Below are 14,495 nucleotides of genomic sequence, written 5' to 3' on the forward strand. Positions count from 1 at the left end.
ATTTTGTATGTTGTTTATGAAACTTGTTAGCTAAATGAACGAGTGGTTACATTTGTTTGTTTAGCTATGTAATTAAAACAATTTTAAAATAAACCAGTCGAACGAAGGTTTCGGTACAACCCTGGGAATCCCTTTTTGACAGCACCGGTTTTTTGACAATCAAATCGAAACGTTGCCAAAATAAAAAAAAATAACATCTCCTTCCCTTCGGATCGATTTTGGTACTGTATTGAAATCTAAACATGTGCAGCGTTGATAATACAAAACGTATTGCCACTTTTCTCGATGTGCCACTCGGGAAAGTCGGCTACAATTCCGAAAAGGTAAGTTCATCCCAAATATGTACATATATGGTACTTTGCAGAAGGGCTAACGCAAGGCTTCTTTACAGATTCTAACCAGAACAAAATCCGCCTCGGAACCAAGCATCTCAGGTTTTTCCTCCATAGTACAGTCGCTGATTCGCGAATCGAAAAAGTCCTCAGTGAGACAGCTTCATTCTCAGTTTGAGACGGAATGCCAAATATTGCAGTGGTTAGATTATGCTGTCCTGTTTGTGGCCCCATCCAACAAGGATAAACATACCGCCAAGAACCTGTTGGAAGTACGATGCCTCTTCCCGTCTGGAATATTGCCGGATTAAATTAACCAAAAACATGCTCTTATTTTTTAAGGAACTAAATTTCTACTTGCAATCCCGATCTTACCTGGTAAATGATACACTCAGCGTGGCGGATGTTGTGGTTTTTCACACTATTCACGAAACGATGGTATTTGATAAAGCATCCAGAACATTGCGTTTAAATTTTAATACTCATATTATGTACATTATTTTCTATGCATTGCAGGCAAATCTTCAACCACTCGAAAAGGAAAACTTCCTAAATGTGTCCCGCTGGTTTCATCATCTTCAGCAGCTGGAAGAAATTCGTCAAGGTAAAATTTTGTTGAATTTTTCCACACTACAGCTATTGGAATGGGCCACCGGTACCCACACCTAAGCTATAAAACGGTGACGATCGATCGCTTCTAACAGTCAAGAGGACTTGTATGGACATTACTGTAGCACATACCTCGTGACGGAACGGATTTTAAGGTACAGTAACGTCTTTGATAATGTCCGAACTAGAAGCAATAGCTCACATTGATATGTAATAAATTATATGAATCTTACTTTGATCGTGCACTGTTAAAGATTTTTTTAAATTCACCAGGTTTAGTTATGTTAACACACAATCGTACAGAAAAATATTAAGAAATTTATCACAGATTCATGATTTTCGTATCGGTTCGGATATTTGCTTATCATTTTTCGTTCAAAAATCATTCATTTTTGTGTGAGAACATCATATTATTCTGAAAAAAGCAGCCTTTTTGTACGATAAAAATTTGAATCAAGCTCATGATTGGCGAAAGACCTTGAGCTGATCATACACATTGGTAGGTTCGATAATAGAAGAACCAACCACATGGCTTGGGTTCGTCTCTCGACTAAACCCTACTTTTTCCATGCGAAGGGATGACTTCAGCAATGGATTATTCCGGGGTAATCCAGACCAAATGCTTTTCAGCTGTGCAATCTGCTATTTAAAATATGTAGAATTATTTATAAATAATTTCTATTTCATTGGATCGAATATTTTCCCTCCCTTTTTGGGTGGCATTCCAATCATAAGTGGCCTTCGGATCGGCGTAACGTATCGTAACGCCTTTTTTATAATCTGAAGAATTCACGCTGTAAGCAGGGCTTTGTGATAAATTTGATGAAATTATTCATAAAATAGTAAAATTCAGGACATATGATTTAAATTACCAGTCTCGAATGCCTTGAGGTCTTGGAGTGTAAGCCCAATTATAATTTAACAAGGAAAGGAAAGTGTTTCACAGTTAGAAGAAGTGATAGTAAAATTAATTAGAACTTAGTTTAGTTTTCTAATCTTTCTTCTTGTCTTATTTTATTTAGACGAGAATTAAACTGCTGTACGATTTCTTAGATACATTTTAAACACATCGCTGTTCGGTAACAGAACGCATAACAAAAGAATTAATTGATCACCAACAGGTAGATTGATTAACGACCAGAAGGCATTGACAAAGGAACCAAATTCGCAGAATTGTAGTTTAACGCTAAACTACGTACATAAGTACTATAATATAAGTAATTATATTTCAAAATACATTAAAAATAAACTCCATTTATTGGGAGTTATTTCAAAATAGCAAAACAAGAAGGAAAATATAGACCAGACTCTGGAATTATGGGTGCTAGTTTGAATTTCCCCTCTAGATAACGATTGTTTAGAATAACCGCCAAACACTTTATGAATGAATGCCGCTGAAAATGGTACCCAGATCTTCATGCTTGTTGCCCGTGTTGCGATGCGCTTACGCAGCTCTATGTTTTATTGCATTGAAGCATAACAACTACTCCCCTCCCCCCGGTGGGCTAATCCTCGACATGGAGCCGTTCCATTCGTTTTCGTCGAATTCTCAAGAGCATCGTCGTGAGACAAACCAAATGTTGAATCACTTCGATTCATACTCGCGTCGTATTGCAACTTCTACTTCTGTACCGTTTCTGGAGTACCAATACTGCACTCTGCGCCCTGGGCTCTTGAAGGAGAACGAAGAGAACCGACAACAACCACAAAAACACACATCTGCATTCCGGGTGTTTGCGTTCATTTTGCCGGCCAGTTTTCCCATCCCATCCGGTTTCAGTTCATTTGCTCAGCTGCGCTTCTATCCCGCCTTTTTCCCGTTCTTATGAAAGCTGCCCCAGTCGTGTCCATACTATATGGTCCGCGTATGGTAAACGCATCTGTTCTGAACATTTCTCCACCACTTCGCACTCGGTCGGTGGGGTAATTTTTTTGTGAGGGGTGGTGGGTTTCGCGCTGTTCGGTGGTGTGGTGTTACACACTGTAGCAGCACTCAGCACCCTTCGACTTATCTTCCAGCTAGTGTGCGCATATGTGAGGGATGTTCGCCAACCGTTTTAATCGCGCACCACAGTCGTCGCTTGCATCGCGTACTCCTCCGCCGTGTTTCCCCCCAAACCAAGGGCTGATCGCGTATTGCGCTCGCAAGTCTTAAGAACCATAAGAACCTAGCTGGGTGTCTGTGCGTCTTTGGAGGCGTTCTTTCGTTTTCATATTTATCACTCTCACTTTCGCCCATCCAGCCCACTCCAGCTGCTGTTTGTGGCCGGCACAACAGTTCATACTCATTGGCGCATTGTGGTGGATCGTGTGACGCTGGTAGCATTCACAGCTTTACACAGCTACAGAGCTAAAAATCTCTCTGTGGCTGGCCCTATCAAAAATTCGACTTTTGTTTGCTGACGCCAAAAGCACGGTTTCGTGCCAATGATTGTACGGTTTCGCATATCGCGCGAACGTTAGTGATCCGCGTGCTTAATCAATTACGATCACCCGCGAAACTAGGCCGATCGCTTCCGGGGTCGATCGCATCGGTTCGAGTGTGTGTGTCTGTGCGTTGTCAATAGTTGCATTGTTTGAATGATTCTTAGTATCTGGCTAGTGTCCCCAACAACTAACACCACAATGCCATTATGTTACACGTGTGTGGTGAATGAAACAATATTTAATTAATTCCCCTTTAAGCTCTCGACGTGTGGCAGCATCTCGTGATCTCGAGGCGTGAAAAAGAAAACCAACAGTGTTTAATCATGAGTAACGGCTCGGTCGGAAATCTCACCGATCCCTGCAGCAACTACGCAGAAGAGGATGGTGTGTTCTGCTCCACGGAAATATCGATCGTGGCCGCATCGAGTGCTACCTTTATCGCGGTACTGGGAACAATCGGTTTGTTTTGTTGTCTATTTATATCGAACCACTTTCAAGCCATTTGCGGTACCGTTCGAATAGAAGGCGCCACTAACACGGGGTTTCGCTCTTGTTCCATTCCATTTTATGAACGGCCAAACAGGAAATGTGACGACTTTACTAGCGCTCGGTCGAAACCGCCCGGTACGTCAGCGACGGCGTCAACCGACAACCGCTTTCGTAATGTCGCTGGCCACCGCCGATTTACTGTTTTGTGTTGCGGTTATGCCTCTCATGGCGCTTCGTTACGGTCGACGAAGATGGCCATTCGTTGCCAACAGTTTGTGGTGCAGACTGTTTCCAGTCGCACTGTATGGAACGGTGGCCACATCCGTGCTGAGCTTGGTGGCATTAACCGTCAATCGGTATGTGCTGATAGTGCATCCCAGCTGGTACGGATCGGTTTATCGTACGCCCGGTATGGTACCATTGCAGTTGGCAATTTGTTGGGCCATTCCTTACGGTTTGATGGTGAGTAAGGAGTATTGCTTGTACTACACGGCACGAGCTGAAGATCAAGTAGTTCCTCAACTCTAAGCTTTAGTGAAATATCTTTAACACACTTTTCTACGCCCGCTATCTCCAGGCTTTGCCACTATTTGAACTTTGGGGTCGTCTAGGATTCGATCGCCGAACATTCTCCTGCACAGTTTTACCCTCGATCAGTTCGGCGGGCAATTTTTCCGCCAGTCCAAAGAAATTCATATTTATCGTAGGATTCGCCTTACCATTCTGCGCTATCGTATTATGCTACACGGCCATCATCGGTGCAGTTCGACGACAGCGGCGCAATATGCAACGATATACAGCCAAGCCGACCGTTTCAGCTACTTCCACACCCGGTAACATTCCGGGATCCAGTAATGACGATGATGAGCGGCATTTGACACGCACAACGGCCGCTATATTCGGATGTTTCATGCTCTGCTTTCTGCCACTAACGATCGCCAACGTGCTGTTGGAGGATGCTGCATCGGCTGGAGAGGCAGGCGATGTTCACGTGCTCGCATCGATCCTCACTTGGCATTCGGCCGTACTTAATCCCTTCATCTATGCGCTCGGTAGTCGGCACTATCGGTAAGTATACGAAGCCATTTTGTAGTCATACATGTTACATCTTTCCTAATGCGTGACCATTTTAATTACAGCAACGCTTATTGGGCCGTTCTTCGCTGTTCTGATTGCAAAAGCACAACATCCCAGCGAAGGATTACTTTCCATCGACAGCAGTCGCCTATGACTCCGGGCGCAACGAAGTCAACTAAAGTTGGAAGTGGTGCTGCGGACAATACGGGAAGTGGAACACAAAATAATTCGGAAGTGTAACAAATTGAAAAACCAAAAAACTAAACATAATCATCCAAAGATTAAGATTCCAGTACATAAATTTTAATAAAATTCTAACTCATTGTTTAAGATTGATTGTTTTATTGCCGGTAATTGATAGTACAAGTGGCAAAATATTATCTTCAATTGTTAAAAATTAAATTTAAAACAATTCGATGCGTATTTTTTTATTAATCCGCTAGTGATCTTCACTTACATAAATGGTGATCATTTTAACGTCCCATACTTATGGCTTTCACTATAACACTCCATAGGTCGTAATTTTACATTTCCAGCCAGCAAACATTTCCAGCCAGCTAATCAGTTAAAAAAGCGAGCGAGTAACATTTAATCCATTCAAGGATATTCTATACTTAACTTCCACGTATTTGAATTCACTATCTCTCTTCTTGGGTAAACTTGGCTTATTTCTGGCTTACTAGACTTATTTTTTTTATGTAGCCGGAGAGTCAGTCCTTGCTACGGGGGACCTTTGAATTCAAAGTTCATTAATATTTTTTTTTTAATTTATCGTTGCTGCACTAGTGATAAGTAATCCGGAGTGGAATCGTGAATCCACTACGACTCCGGCTATGAAAAATTGATTCCAACTCCGATTAAAAATCAGAATTGACTCCGACGAGTCCGATCGACTCCGGCTTCGATCGAGTCCGGATGAGTCCGAACGGGTCCGATCGACTCCGGATGAGTTCAATCGAGTCCGTCAAAATAATCTTTTGTAGGAAAACCCCCCCTTCGTACTTCTGTCGGAGTCTTTTTGACTCCAGCTGGCGACAGAGGCGGACCGATCAGACTGCGTTAAAATTTATAATTTACCCATCACTATGCGGCACTAGTGTAATCCGAACATTTGGTATCGTGTGCGACCACCTTAATATACCTTGACACAACCAAAACAAACAGCTGTTGCTGTCACGGAGAGTACAATTCAATAGAGAGAGAAGAAGCGATGCAATAGCGAGAGGAGTCTAGGTATACAAACATTTGGAATTTGTCATTTGCATTTCATCAGTTAACTACGACGCTAGCTGTTCCGAAGTTTAACGTGGGAGTCTGCCTCCGAATATAGGATTTTGATTTTGAGGTAAAGGAACATGGGAGCATATAGTCTAATCAGCTAATCAGACAATCAGTTCAGTGTTTCAGCCAATGTGCTCAACGCGCAATCATTAATGCCAGGAGGCGACGCTATTGTGTGATAGTTCGATAACACAAGTTGTGAATTACATCACAAGCAATAGCAATACATGTTGTGAATTACTTGGTGACCACCCAGCTAGTTGAAAACTGCCCGTTAATCAAAGTTCATTTACCATACACGTAGCAGTGCGTGATAGTGTATACGATTCAGCTCCTAACACATTGGAAATAAAAACATCTATCATTGCACACTACTGAAAGTAATGAGTTGAAGTCAAATTATTCACTTGCATTCGAGTAGAATTAGGTATTACGCATCAGAACGTCAGGCCGTTCCTAGAACGGCTCTCATCGTCATCTTGATAGTTGTTATTCGGTATTCATTATTTACGCATTCTTTATTTTCGTAGCTTGCATCACCTCGGAGCAATGGCCAATAAAGCTACAACGGAGGGAGTTGATTTTCAACGCAATCTATACTACTATGTAATTGGACTAGTGCACGATAAATTTGAGTATTCCGCACTATACGAAGGGGATGATAAGATCTACGGAGCATTAGATGATGTAGTGTTGAAAATAACCCGCAAGGAGAACGAGTACAACAGAGGTCTCTACTTGTTCCAAGCTAAACAAACAAAGGATGTAACAATCACGTTCTCCATACAAGATGTACTGCACTACAAAGTAGATCTTAAGAAGTACATAAATTCCTACACCACATACCAGCGATCAAAAGCATACGAGCGGGATGGTACGCCTACGGAAATGATTTATTGGACGACGAATGATTTTCATACCACTGCAAAAAAGTTTACCGAAAAGCATACCAGCGTCGAACCACATTTGATGCTAACGATCGATTGCATCAAAAAGCGCCGGATAACACACTGGAAAGCTCTTTTTATGTTCGATTTGGCAGAGAAGCTTGCCGGCGACTGCAAACAAAAGTCCCAGAGAAATACAAACCTGTTTGCTTATCTGAACGAATCGGTAGCAGATGCGATTGCAGGTGAAATTCTCGAACTGGTAGAACAGACCACCGATCAAGAACCGAAGGTAAGATTTCGCGAACAGTTCCTGCAAGGAGCTTCAAGTCTCTCTGAGAATGCGAAACAATTTCGGATCAGTTTTATAATCGCATGCGAAAAGCTATATACAAATCCAAACGTCCCAACGTTCGACATCACCAGCTTAGCATCAGTAACGTTTTCTACTGATGCGTTCAACATGGAAAAGCTAAAACAGTGTAATAGGAGCCCTGTGGAGTGCAGCTTTCAGTACAATGGTGTAGACGAGCAAACGCTCAATTGGTTCTTTGAACACTTTATATTTTATGTACAAGTACCGAAATATGAACCAATGAAAAAAGCGATCGAAGATTTATTCCGCGAACAGTTCGACAAGCTCGATAAAATGTTTGGCACCTATTTGGTAGATAAACCAGTGGAGCGTACACGGCAGGAAAGGCAGGACTGCTTTATTACTAAATCAAGCACCAAATCGGTATTGGAAATGATTGAACTTAAAAGCAAACTAGTCGCGCAACAGCCCAAAGGTATAGAATTCAAAGGGCTCGATGATCTTCATACCAAAATAGTGTCTTATCTTAACGGAACCGTAGGTGAATTAACGGTAATGTCGAAGACGAAAGTTGAATGGACAGCAGCGCGAATAGCACAAAAGTTTGAAAAATCGTTAACTGTCAGCAAGGAGACAGATTTTCCACGGTTGCTAGATGCATTAAAGGACATGAAAACTGCTCCGTTTGGTGAGTGTGTAATCAGTGGTGAGGCCGAATTCATAATACTGCAAGATTTACCAGATATTGCACGCTGCTCGAAACAGATCGTGGACCAGTTGGAACAAAGAGTGAAAGTGATTGCAATCGTTCCAGAACAACCGGCAAATGTCACGTTACCCGATGGTGTGGTAGACGAGGTACAACTATCCGACGTGACCATACACTATGACAAGCTAGAAATTAAGTGCATAAGTTTCGACGGCAAAGAGATGCTATTTGTAGACTGCCTTAAAAACGTAGCTATTGACAGTGTTAAGAAGATTGAAGAATTAAGTGCACTTACAGACATAACAGTTAAATCGGATGTCTTCAACTTCGCTGAGCAGTATTACATCGGTCGTGAGCTGTTTGCAGAAGGTAAAAAGGATGAAAACGTTATCCATGACGACTTGCTGTCCCGTAAACACGCTGTATCAATTATTTCTGACACAGCCGGACAGGGAAAAACTACCGAACTGTTACGAATCGTCCAAGCAAGTCAGAAGTACAAAGACCTAATATGTCTATATGTTAGAGCAAACACATTTGCTAGCGGTAGCATGACTTCTTTGGTTGGTTTGCAATTGCTACAAAACCTGCTCTACATTACTCCCCGCAGTGCCTTTGTGGAAGAGATCGTTCATCAAACACTCGCAAACGTGCAGCTGTGCTTATTGGTGGATGGATTTGACGAAGTAATGGAGGAATATCAGAAAGGAATAATAAAATTTCTCCAACATATGTGGCAGAATGCCGCACGCTGTGCTTTGGTAATTGCCACAAGGGATGAAGCGTTACCGCATTTAAAGCAAGCATTTAATAAGGTTGCTAACTACAAATTGGCAACGTTTCCGTACGAGAAATATTTCCAACAGCTGTGGCTCAGTAAACCAAGCGAGATTACACCCGATTTGGAAAAAAATGTACAAATTTTCTTATCCGATTTTGATAAGCTACTGAAAGGTGCCGGATGCAAAACCTTCCTGGAAGTGCCTCAGTTGTGCAAAATTATGGGTACTATTTATCAGGATCATATTCGCAAGCCCAACATGGCATTGCACGTAAACTACGAGATCGGTTCCATTTACGACAAATTCGTGAAGAGCCAGTTGGAAAACACATTGCGCGGTCAATTTGACGAAACGAAAAAGTTGCACGTGTGGGCAAAGAGCTTGATAGAAAAAGAATATTATACGAAACATGCACAGTTGGCGTACGAGCTAGAGTCCAATCGCCAATTTAAGGTAGAGCAGTACGAGGAAATACAACGCTTTGGTCTCATAATGATTCAGTTCGATTCGTCAAAAAGCGTCCATTTTATGCATCGCACCGTGATGGATTATTTCCTGGTGCGTAGTTGCATGCTGGACGTTATTGAGAAGGAAGAATTTATTTCATTTCTTAATCGTTATTGGTGCGTGTCGCGTGCTAACATTGCAGACAAGTTTATTGACTTCTTTTTGGCCGATGCAGAGTGTCTTTCGTTGACAAAAAAATATATTATCAAAAAGTACCTGACAAGAGGTTCTGATGTCCTGCCAACGTTTATTAGGAGGACGTTGAATAATGCGACCTTTAACACCTTAACGATGCTGTTGTCTGTCGCTCCGATAGAAAACCTAGAACCCTTGAGTTTCCGTTTCGGAGGGACCTACAGTATGCAGGGAAATACTACAAAGGAAATCAATCTGAAGCGTCTTGGTGAGAGACAGACGCTCCTGTTGCTAGATGCCCTGAAAAGACGTGACGATGAGCATGTAGTTGACGATAATGGCGCCTTCAGCATGCTGGAACGTATGCTGTTTGAAGAAAATCTCAACGAAGAGGATACAATGGAAGTTGCTATCAGAAAACCATTCCCAGACGTTTTTGATCGGGTTGTGAAGTACTGTACGGACCATTTTAACGAGCAAATTCAACGTTACTTAATGAAACGTATACCAAGGTATGCACGGGCAGCCATCAGGCACTGCTATGCAGAAAAAAAGGAAAAAATCATCGATAAATTATTGCAACTATGTGAAAATTCGTTCCCTGCTGAAAGTGTTCAAGAGTGGCTACAAAGCTTCGACTTGCTTGAAGAACTTATTGTCAATATTGAAGAGGTACCGCAAGGAAAGCATTTTAAGGAAGCTGATCGTCTAGACTTAACACGCAAAGTGCTCGAGATGTTGGACCGTTATCTAACTAAGGAATATTTGATTACGCTAAAGGAGCGATCGAGAGAAAGAGTCGAAACGGTACAAAATGAAGCTATTAAATCCGTGTTGCAAGATTGGATGAATGTCGAAGAGTAGTAAACACCTATATCTTAAGCGATTCCTGTTTTCCAACTTATCAAGCAACTGCGCGTTGTTAATGATTACATTACATTACAAAAAATGTTTTATGAATTTATTTTATCATATCGGCGATATTTAATCAATAAAATTCTTTCAAACCGAGAACTAATTGCTAATTTCTTCTATTAGTCTTCATTCAATATTAATGAGAATTCATGAAAAGTTTTAATAAATGTTATCAAACATAGGTATCTACCAATTTTCGACATAACCGTCAATTGTGTGAAAAATGTTAAATTAAATTTTCTGGTTTGTATGTCGCACAGTGGGTTATGTAGCACATCTTTCTTCAATATATCTTGTATAGCGCAACGCGCTTGTCAGTTTGTGCAAGCCTTGTTTGACAGCGTCTACGTAAACAAACTACAATTGTGGACCCTCCGAAGTAAACTGTTGAACTTACAAGATTTTACAAAAAAATGTCCAAACAATTTGTTGGGTTTTCTGACGATGACATCTTCAAGATCACTCGACAGGCGGGAGGCAAAGAGGCGGGTGAGTAGAGTTAGCAACCCAACGATGTAATGTTGTTTAGCTATAATGAAGAAAATGGGTCACTCGTTTCAGCAAAAGAATTGTCGCGTCCCCACAGCAGGCAACCTAAAGCACCGCCGGGTGCGGTAAAATTTGTTCCACCACCATCAACAGTAAACAATGGCAACCTGAGTACAGTTAGCTGTGTCGATACTAGCATTTATCCTCAACATCCAATACAACAAGCTGTTGCCTTTAAACCTGTGCCGGTAATGATGAATGCCCCTGAGGATGAGTCGATTTTGGTACTTCCGAACCAACCAACAACGGTGGGCAGAAATTCCGAACCAACCATTACTAGCAGTACGCCAGGTGTGGCCGGTTTGCGAACAAATCTGAACGATGTGCTAACTCCGTTCAAAGGCATGTCGTTGAAGGATTTTGAACAGCAGCGAAAAATGATGGAAGAGCAGAATAGACAGAAACGCGATATTCTTCATAAAGCTATAGAGCAACAGTAAGGCCGTTATTTCTCTTCAGTATACTATCTGTGTGGATATTGATTAACCTAAACATTGTCATATTTTGTAGTGCCCAAAAAACAGCTGCGGAAGCTAGCAAAATCCAGGAGATTAAATCAGAACTCAGCAAACTAGACTCCGAGCTGGCATCGGATGTAGCAATTTTACGCAAACAAATTGATGCGGCGAGCCTGCATTTTTCGAGCGTTGAGTAAGTTGTTCAATGCAATTGCTTATAATTTTCGGACCAACGAAATGAACCTTTTCTGTTTTTTTTTTTAGAAAAAATTATCTTACCATAGAGAATATGTTTCTGAAAGCCAAGGTAGACCTTCATCAAGCGTTGGAAAAGAAGGAAATGTTAACCGAACATTTGTGTGCAATCATTTCCCACAACGAGGAGCGGAAGGCGAAGCGTTTGTCAGAGCTGATGGAAAAGGTAGGTATTTCGGTGAACGATACTTTTGACGATACTCTCAATGGAAAGAACAGCACTGGCGCAACCACGGACACAACCACGGAACCGGACAGCATCCAATCGACACGCAATTAATGTTTCTTACTAGATAGGTTAACTTTACGCTGTGATACAGCATACGAAAGGTGACAACAGCACTAACAAAACAACCAAATCGGATGACAACAACAACAAACACAAAATCTCGTTAAAATGTAGTCGCTTTGGACTTACTGTTAGTACTCTGTCAAGACAAAACACTCAGCACGATTCCGGCACAACTCTTGCCTTTAATGCATTTTAACACATTAAGCTATACTATGCATTTTAAAATCCACCCCTCCGTTTGTATCTTACAACAAAGTAGAGATAAAAAGCAACACAAAATAAAAGCAATGTTAGAGTTAAAGATTTGTTTAGTACTCACAAGCGCGCACACAGAACAGTATTGTAGGCTGTTGCAATTGTGAATCAAGCCTAGCCAGAGGATGGAATGGTGATTTGAACAGACAATAAACGATATTATACATATTTTCTATAACATTTTACACGAAACTTAAACCGGTTTCTTTTCTCACAGAGAAGAGGATACTAGATATTCCAGCAAATGAAACGAAACTATTGCAAATTTAATAGTAACGCAAGAGGCAGTAACATGGTGGCGTATTTCTTGTTTTGTTCAAAAGAAAAACAGAAGAGTATTTATATTCAGGTTAAAAGATATTTGATTGTATTTTAAAGGCGGTACAGCAAATGATGCTTGTTTCTATGGCATAGATTATAAATATGTAAACAAAATGGCAATATTGGTTTCTTAATAAAAAAATTAATAATCAAGAAATATCGATTGTTTTAACGCTAGCTCCTATCACGTATCACGCTTCCGGTTATCTCTCGCACAACCGATAAAGTGGCGTACCTCATAGAAAGCACTTTAGCTATCAAACATAGAAAAGAAAACATTGATATCGATGTTTATGATCGCATTTACGTACGGGCTGGACAGCAAACTGGAACCGCTGCAATGATCGCGATGCAGAAAATCTTAGCGAATGAGCGAAAGCAAAATTGAAAGTGAACCATCCTCAAGCGGGATAGTGGCCTAAGCAAGGGAGACACACACACGCACAAGACATGTTTGAAATGTGCGTGCAGGGAAGCGTCTGCAGGAATTGGTAAAATGCATCTAATGAGCGACTGATGACGCTGCTACGAGCCTCCAGCCTAGGTAACAGGCAGTTGAGCTACTTTTGGCTGGTTTTGTTGCAACTCTTGCTTGAGCTTCTTTGCCATTACGGACATCACCGTGCTGATGTGAGATCGAACGGGGAGCGAAGCACGATCACCGTATACAGGTGCAAGTAGTGCAGTTGCTTGCAGCACCAGTTTTGCCAACGGTCAAAACCGTTCGACGGTGACATGTGACGCCGACATCATTAAAACTGCATTCGGTCGAGAATGAGAGTTTCGGTGCGCGTATTAGCGGTGGCGCTTATCGTTACCAGTAGTAATGCGGATCGAGGAAACGGTGCGTCGAGAGATTTGTTACATAAAGGTCCGTTTCTAATTCATTGCAAACATTTTACTACATACTCTACTACGACAATACGAAAAGTAATGAAAGCAAATGATAAGACCTTAACTAATGATACGCTATTAGTGTCCGTTAACAGTACAAAAAAGGCAGTAAAATATCATACTGTATACAAGAAAGAAAAAAACAAGAAATGATGAGTTTAAAATATGACTATTTGATACACACTCCAGCACTAAATTACAAAAATCGATCGTAAAGGCAAGAAGCTAACATGCCGATAGTAAACAGAGTGTGTTGACAAAATCAGGCCCGCTGTAGTAAACTGTTAGATCCGTTTTTAAGAATTCGCTTTATTTGTATATTAACTGTGTTAGATGTGTGTGTTAGATGTTACTCGTAGGGAGGCTAGAGTTAGACTGACTCCGCTTGCGCTCTCCTCGTCCTGACAGCGCCGCGCTAGCTGTCTCGTTCGCGCTTGTTTCTCCTTCTCCTTCGATCCTTAACATTCTCCCCCCCGTTGAATCATCCCGAGTGATTCAACATTCGGCGGTATTAGACTCGTTGATCGGAAGGACACATATTTTAGAAATCGATCGTTTAAATTCTCCGTCCTTAGTTTTGATTAATACCACTCTAATATTATCGTCTGCTCCCTTTATGACGTTGATGACTCTTCCTAGACACCACTTTAGCGGAGGAAGATTGTCTTCCTTTACGAGAACCATGGTGCCTATGGTGATGTTATCCCGTTGACGGGTCCATTTAGTTTTGGGATGTAATCCGGATAGGTAATCAGTCGACCATCGCTTCCACAAGCGACGTAGAAATTCCTGGGTTAGTTGATACCTATTCAATCGGTTGGTAGGAAGAGTCTCATAGGACGGTTCTGCTAGATTCATTTGTTGTCTATGGATCAGGAAATGGGCAGGGGTTAGTGCTTCAAAATCATTCGGGTCTGATGATAGTGGTGTGAGCGGCCTTGAGTTTAAACACGATTCGATTTGAGTTAGTAGGGTGGTTAGTTCTTCGTACGTTAGGATCGTGTT

At 41.5% G+C, this 14,495-nt stretch overlaps 4 protein-coding genes across 5 annotated transcripts; all 4 read left to right on the forward strand.

Annotated features, from left to right (window-relative positions):
- The first annotated feature begins 164 nt into the window (after window positions 1-164).
- On the forward strand, window positions 165-1,173 carry LOC125771022 (eukaryotic translation elongation factor 1 epsilon-1). Its single transcript, XM_049441204.1, has 4 exons — window positions 165-323; window positions 392-604; window positions 675-770; window positions 849-1,173. The coding sequence occupies exons 1-4, from the start codon at window positions 243-245 to the stop codon at window positions 999-1,001; spliced, it is 543 nt and encodes a 180-aa protein (XP_049297161.1). The 5' UTR covers window positions 165-242; the 3' UTR covers window positions 1,002-1,173.
- A 939-nt stretch (window positions 1,174-2,112) lies between these two features.
- LOC125770978 (protein trapped in endoderm-1-like) lies at window positions 2,113-5,441 on the forward strand. The gene is made up of 4 exons (XM_049441135.1): window positions 2,113-3,827; window positions 3,952-4,319; window positions 4,435-4,925; window positions 4,997-5,441. The coding sequence occupies exons 1-4, from the start codon at window positions 3,692-3,694 to the stop codon at window positions 5,172-5,174; spliced, it is 1,173 nt and encodes a 390-aa protein (XP_049297092.1). The 5' UTR covers window positions 2,113-3,691; the 3' UTR covers window positions 5,175-5,441.
- Window positions 5,442-5,949: 508 nt separating this feature from the next.
- Window positions 5,950-10,565, forward strand: LOC125770931 (uncharacterized). 2 transcript variants are annotated; one of them, XM_049441021.1, is made up of 3 exons: window positions 5,950-6,279; window positions 6,329-6,642; window positions 6,746-10,565. In XM_049441021.1, the coding sequence occupies exon 3, from the start codon at window positions 6,765-6,767 to the stop codon at window positions 10,413-10,415; it is 3,651 nt and encodes a 1,216-aa protein (XP_049296978.1). In that variant the 5' UTR covers window positions 5,950-6,279; window positions 6,329-6,642; window positions 6,746-6,764; the 3' UTR covers window positions 10,416-10,565. The 2 variants fall into 2 exon arrangements, with proteins under 2 accessions (XP_049296978.1, XP_049296977.1); XM_049441020.1 differs by lacking the exon at window positions 6,329-6,642.
- Window positions 10,566-10,714: 149 nt separating this feature from the next.
- Window positions 10,715-12,710, forward strand: LOC125770991 (RAB6-interacting golgin). The gene is made up of 4 exons (XM_049441161.1): window positions 10,715-10,955; window positions 11,028-11,451; window positions 11,526-11,666; window positions 11,738-12,710. The coding sequence occupies exons 1-4, from the start codon at window positions 10,880-10,882 to the stop codon at window positions 12,006-12,008; spliced, it is 912 nt and encodes a 303-aa protein (XP_049297118.1). The 5' UTR covers window positions 10,715-10,879; the 3' UTR covers window positions 12,009-12,710.
- Window positions 12,711-14,495: the final 1,785 nt, after the last annotated feature.

This window comes from Anopheles funestus, chromosome 3RL (genome assembly GCF_943734845.2).
Source record: "Anopheles funestus chromosome 3RL, idAnoFuneDA-416_04, whole genome shotgun sequence".
Classification (NCBI taxonomy): Eukaryota; Metazoa; Arthropoda; class Insecta; order Diptera; family Culicidae; genus Anopheles; species Anopheles funestus.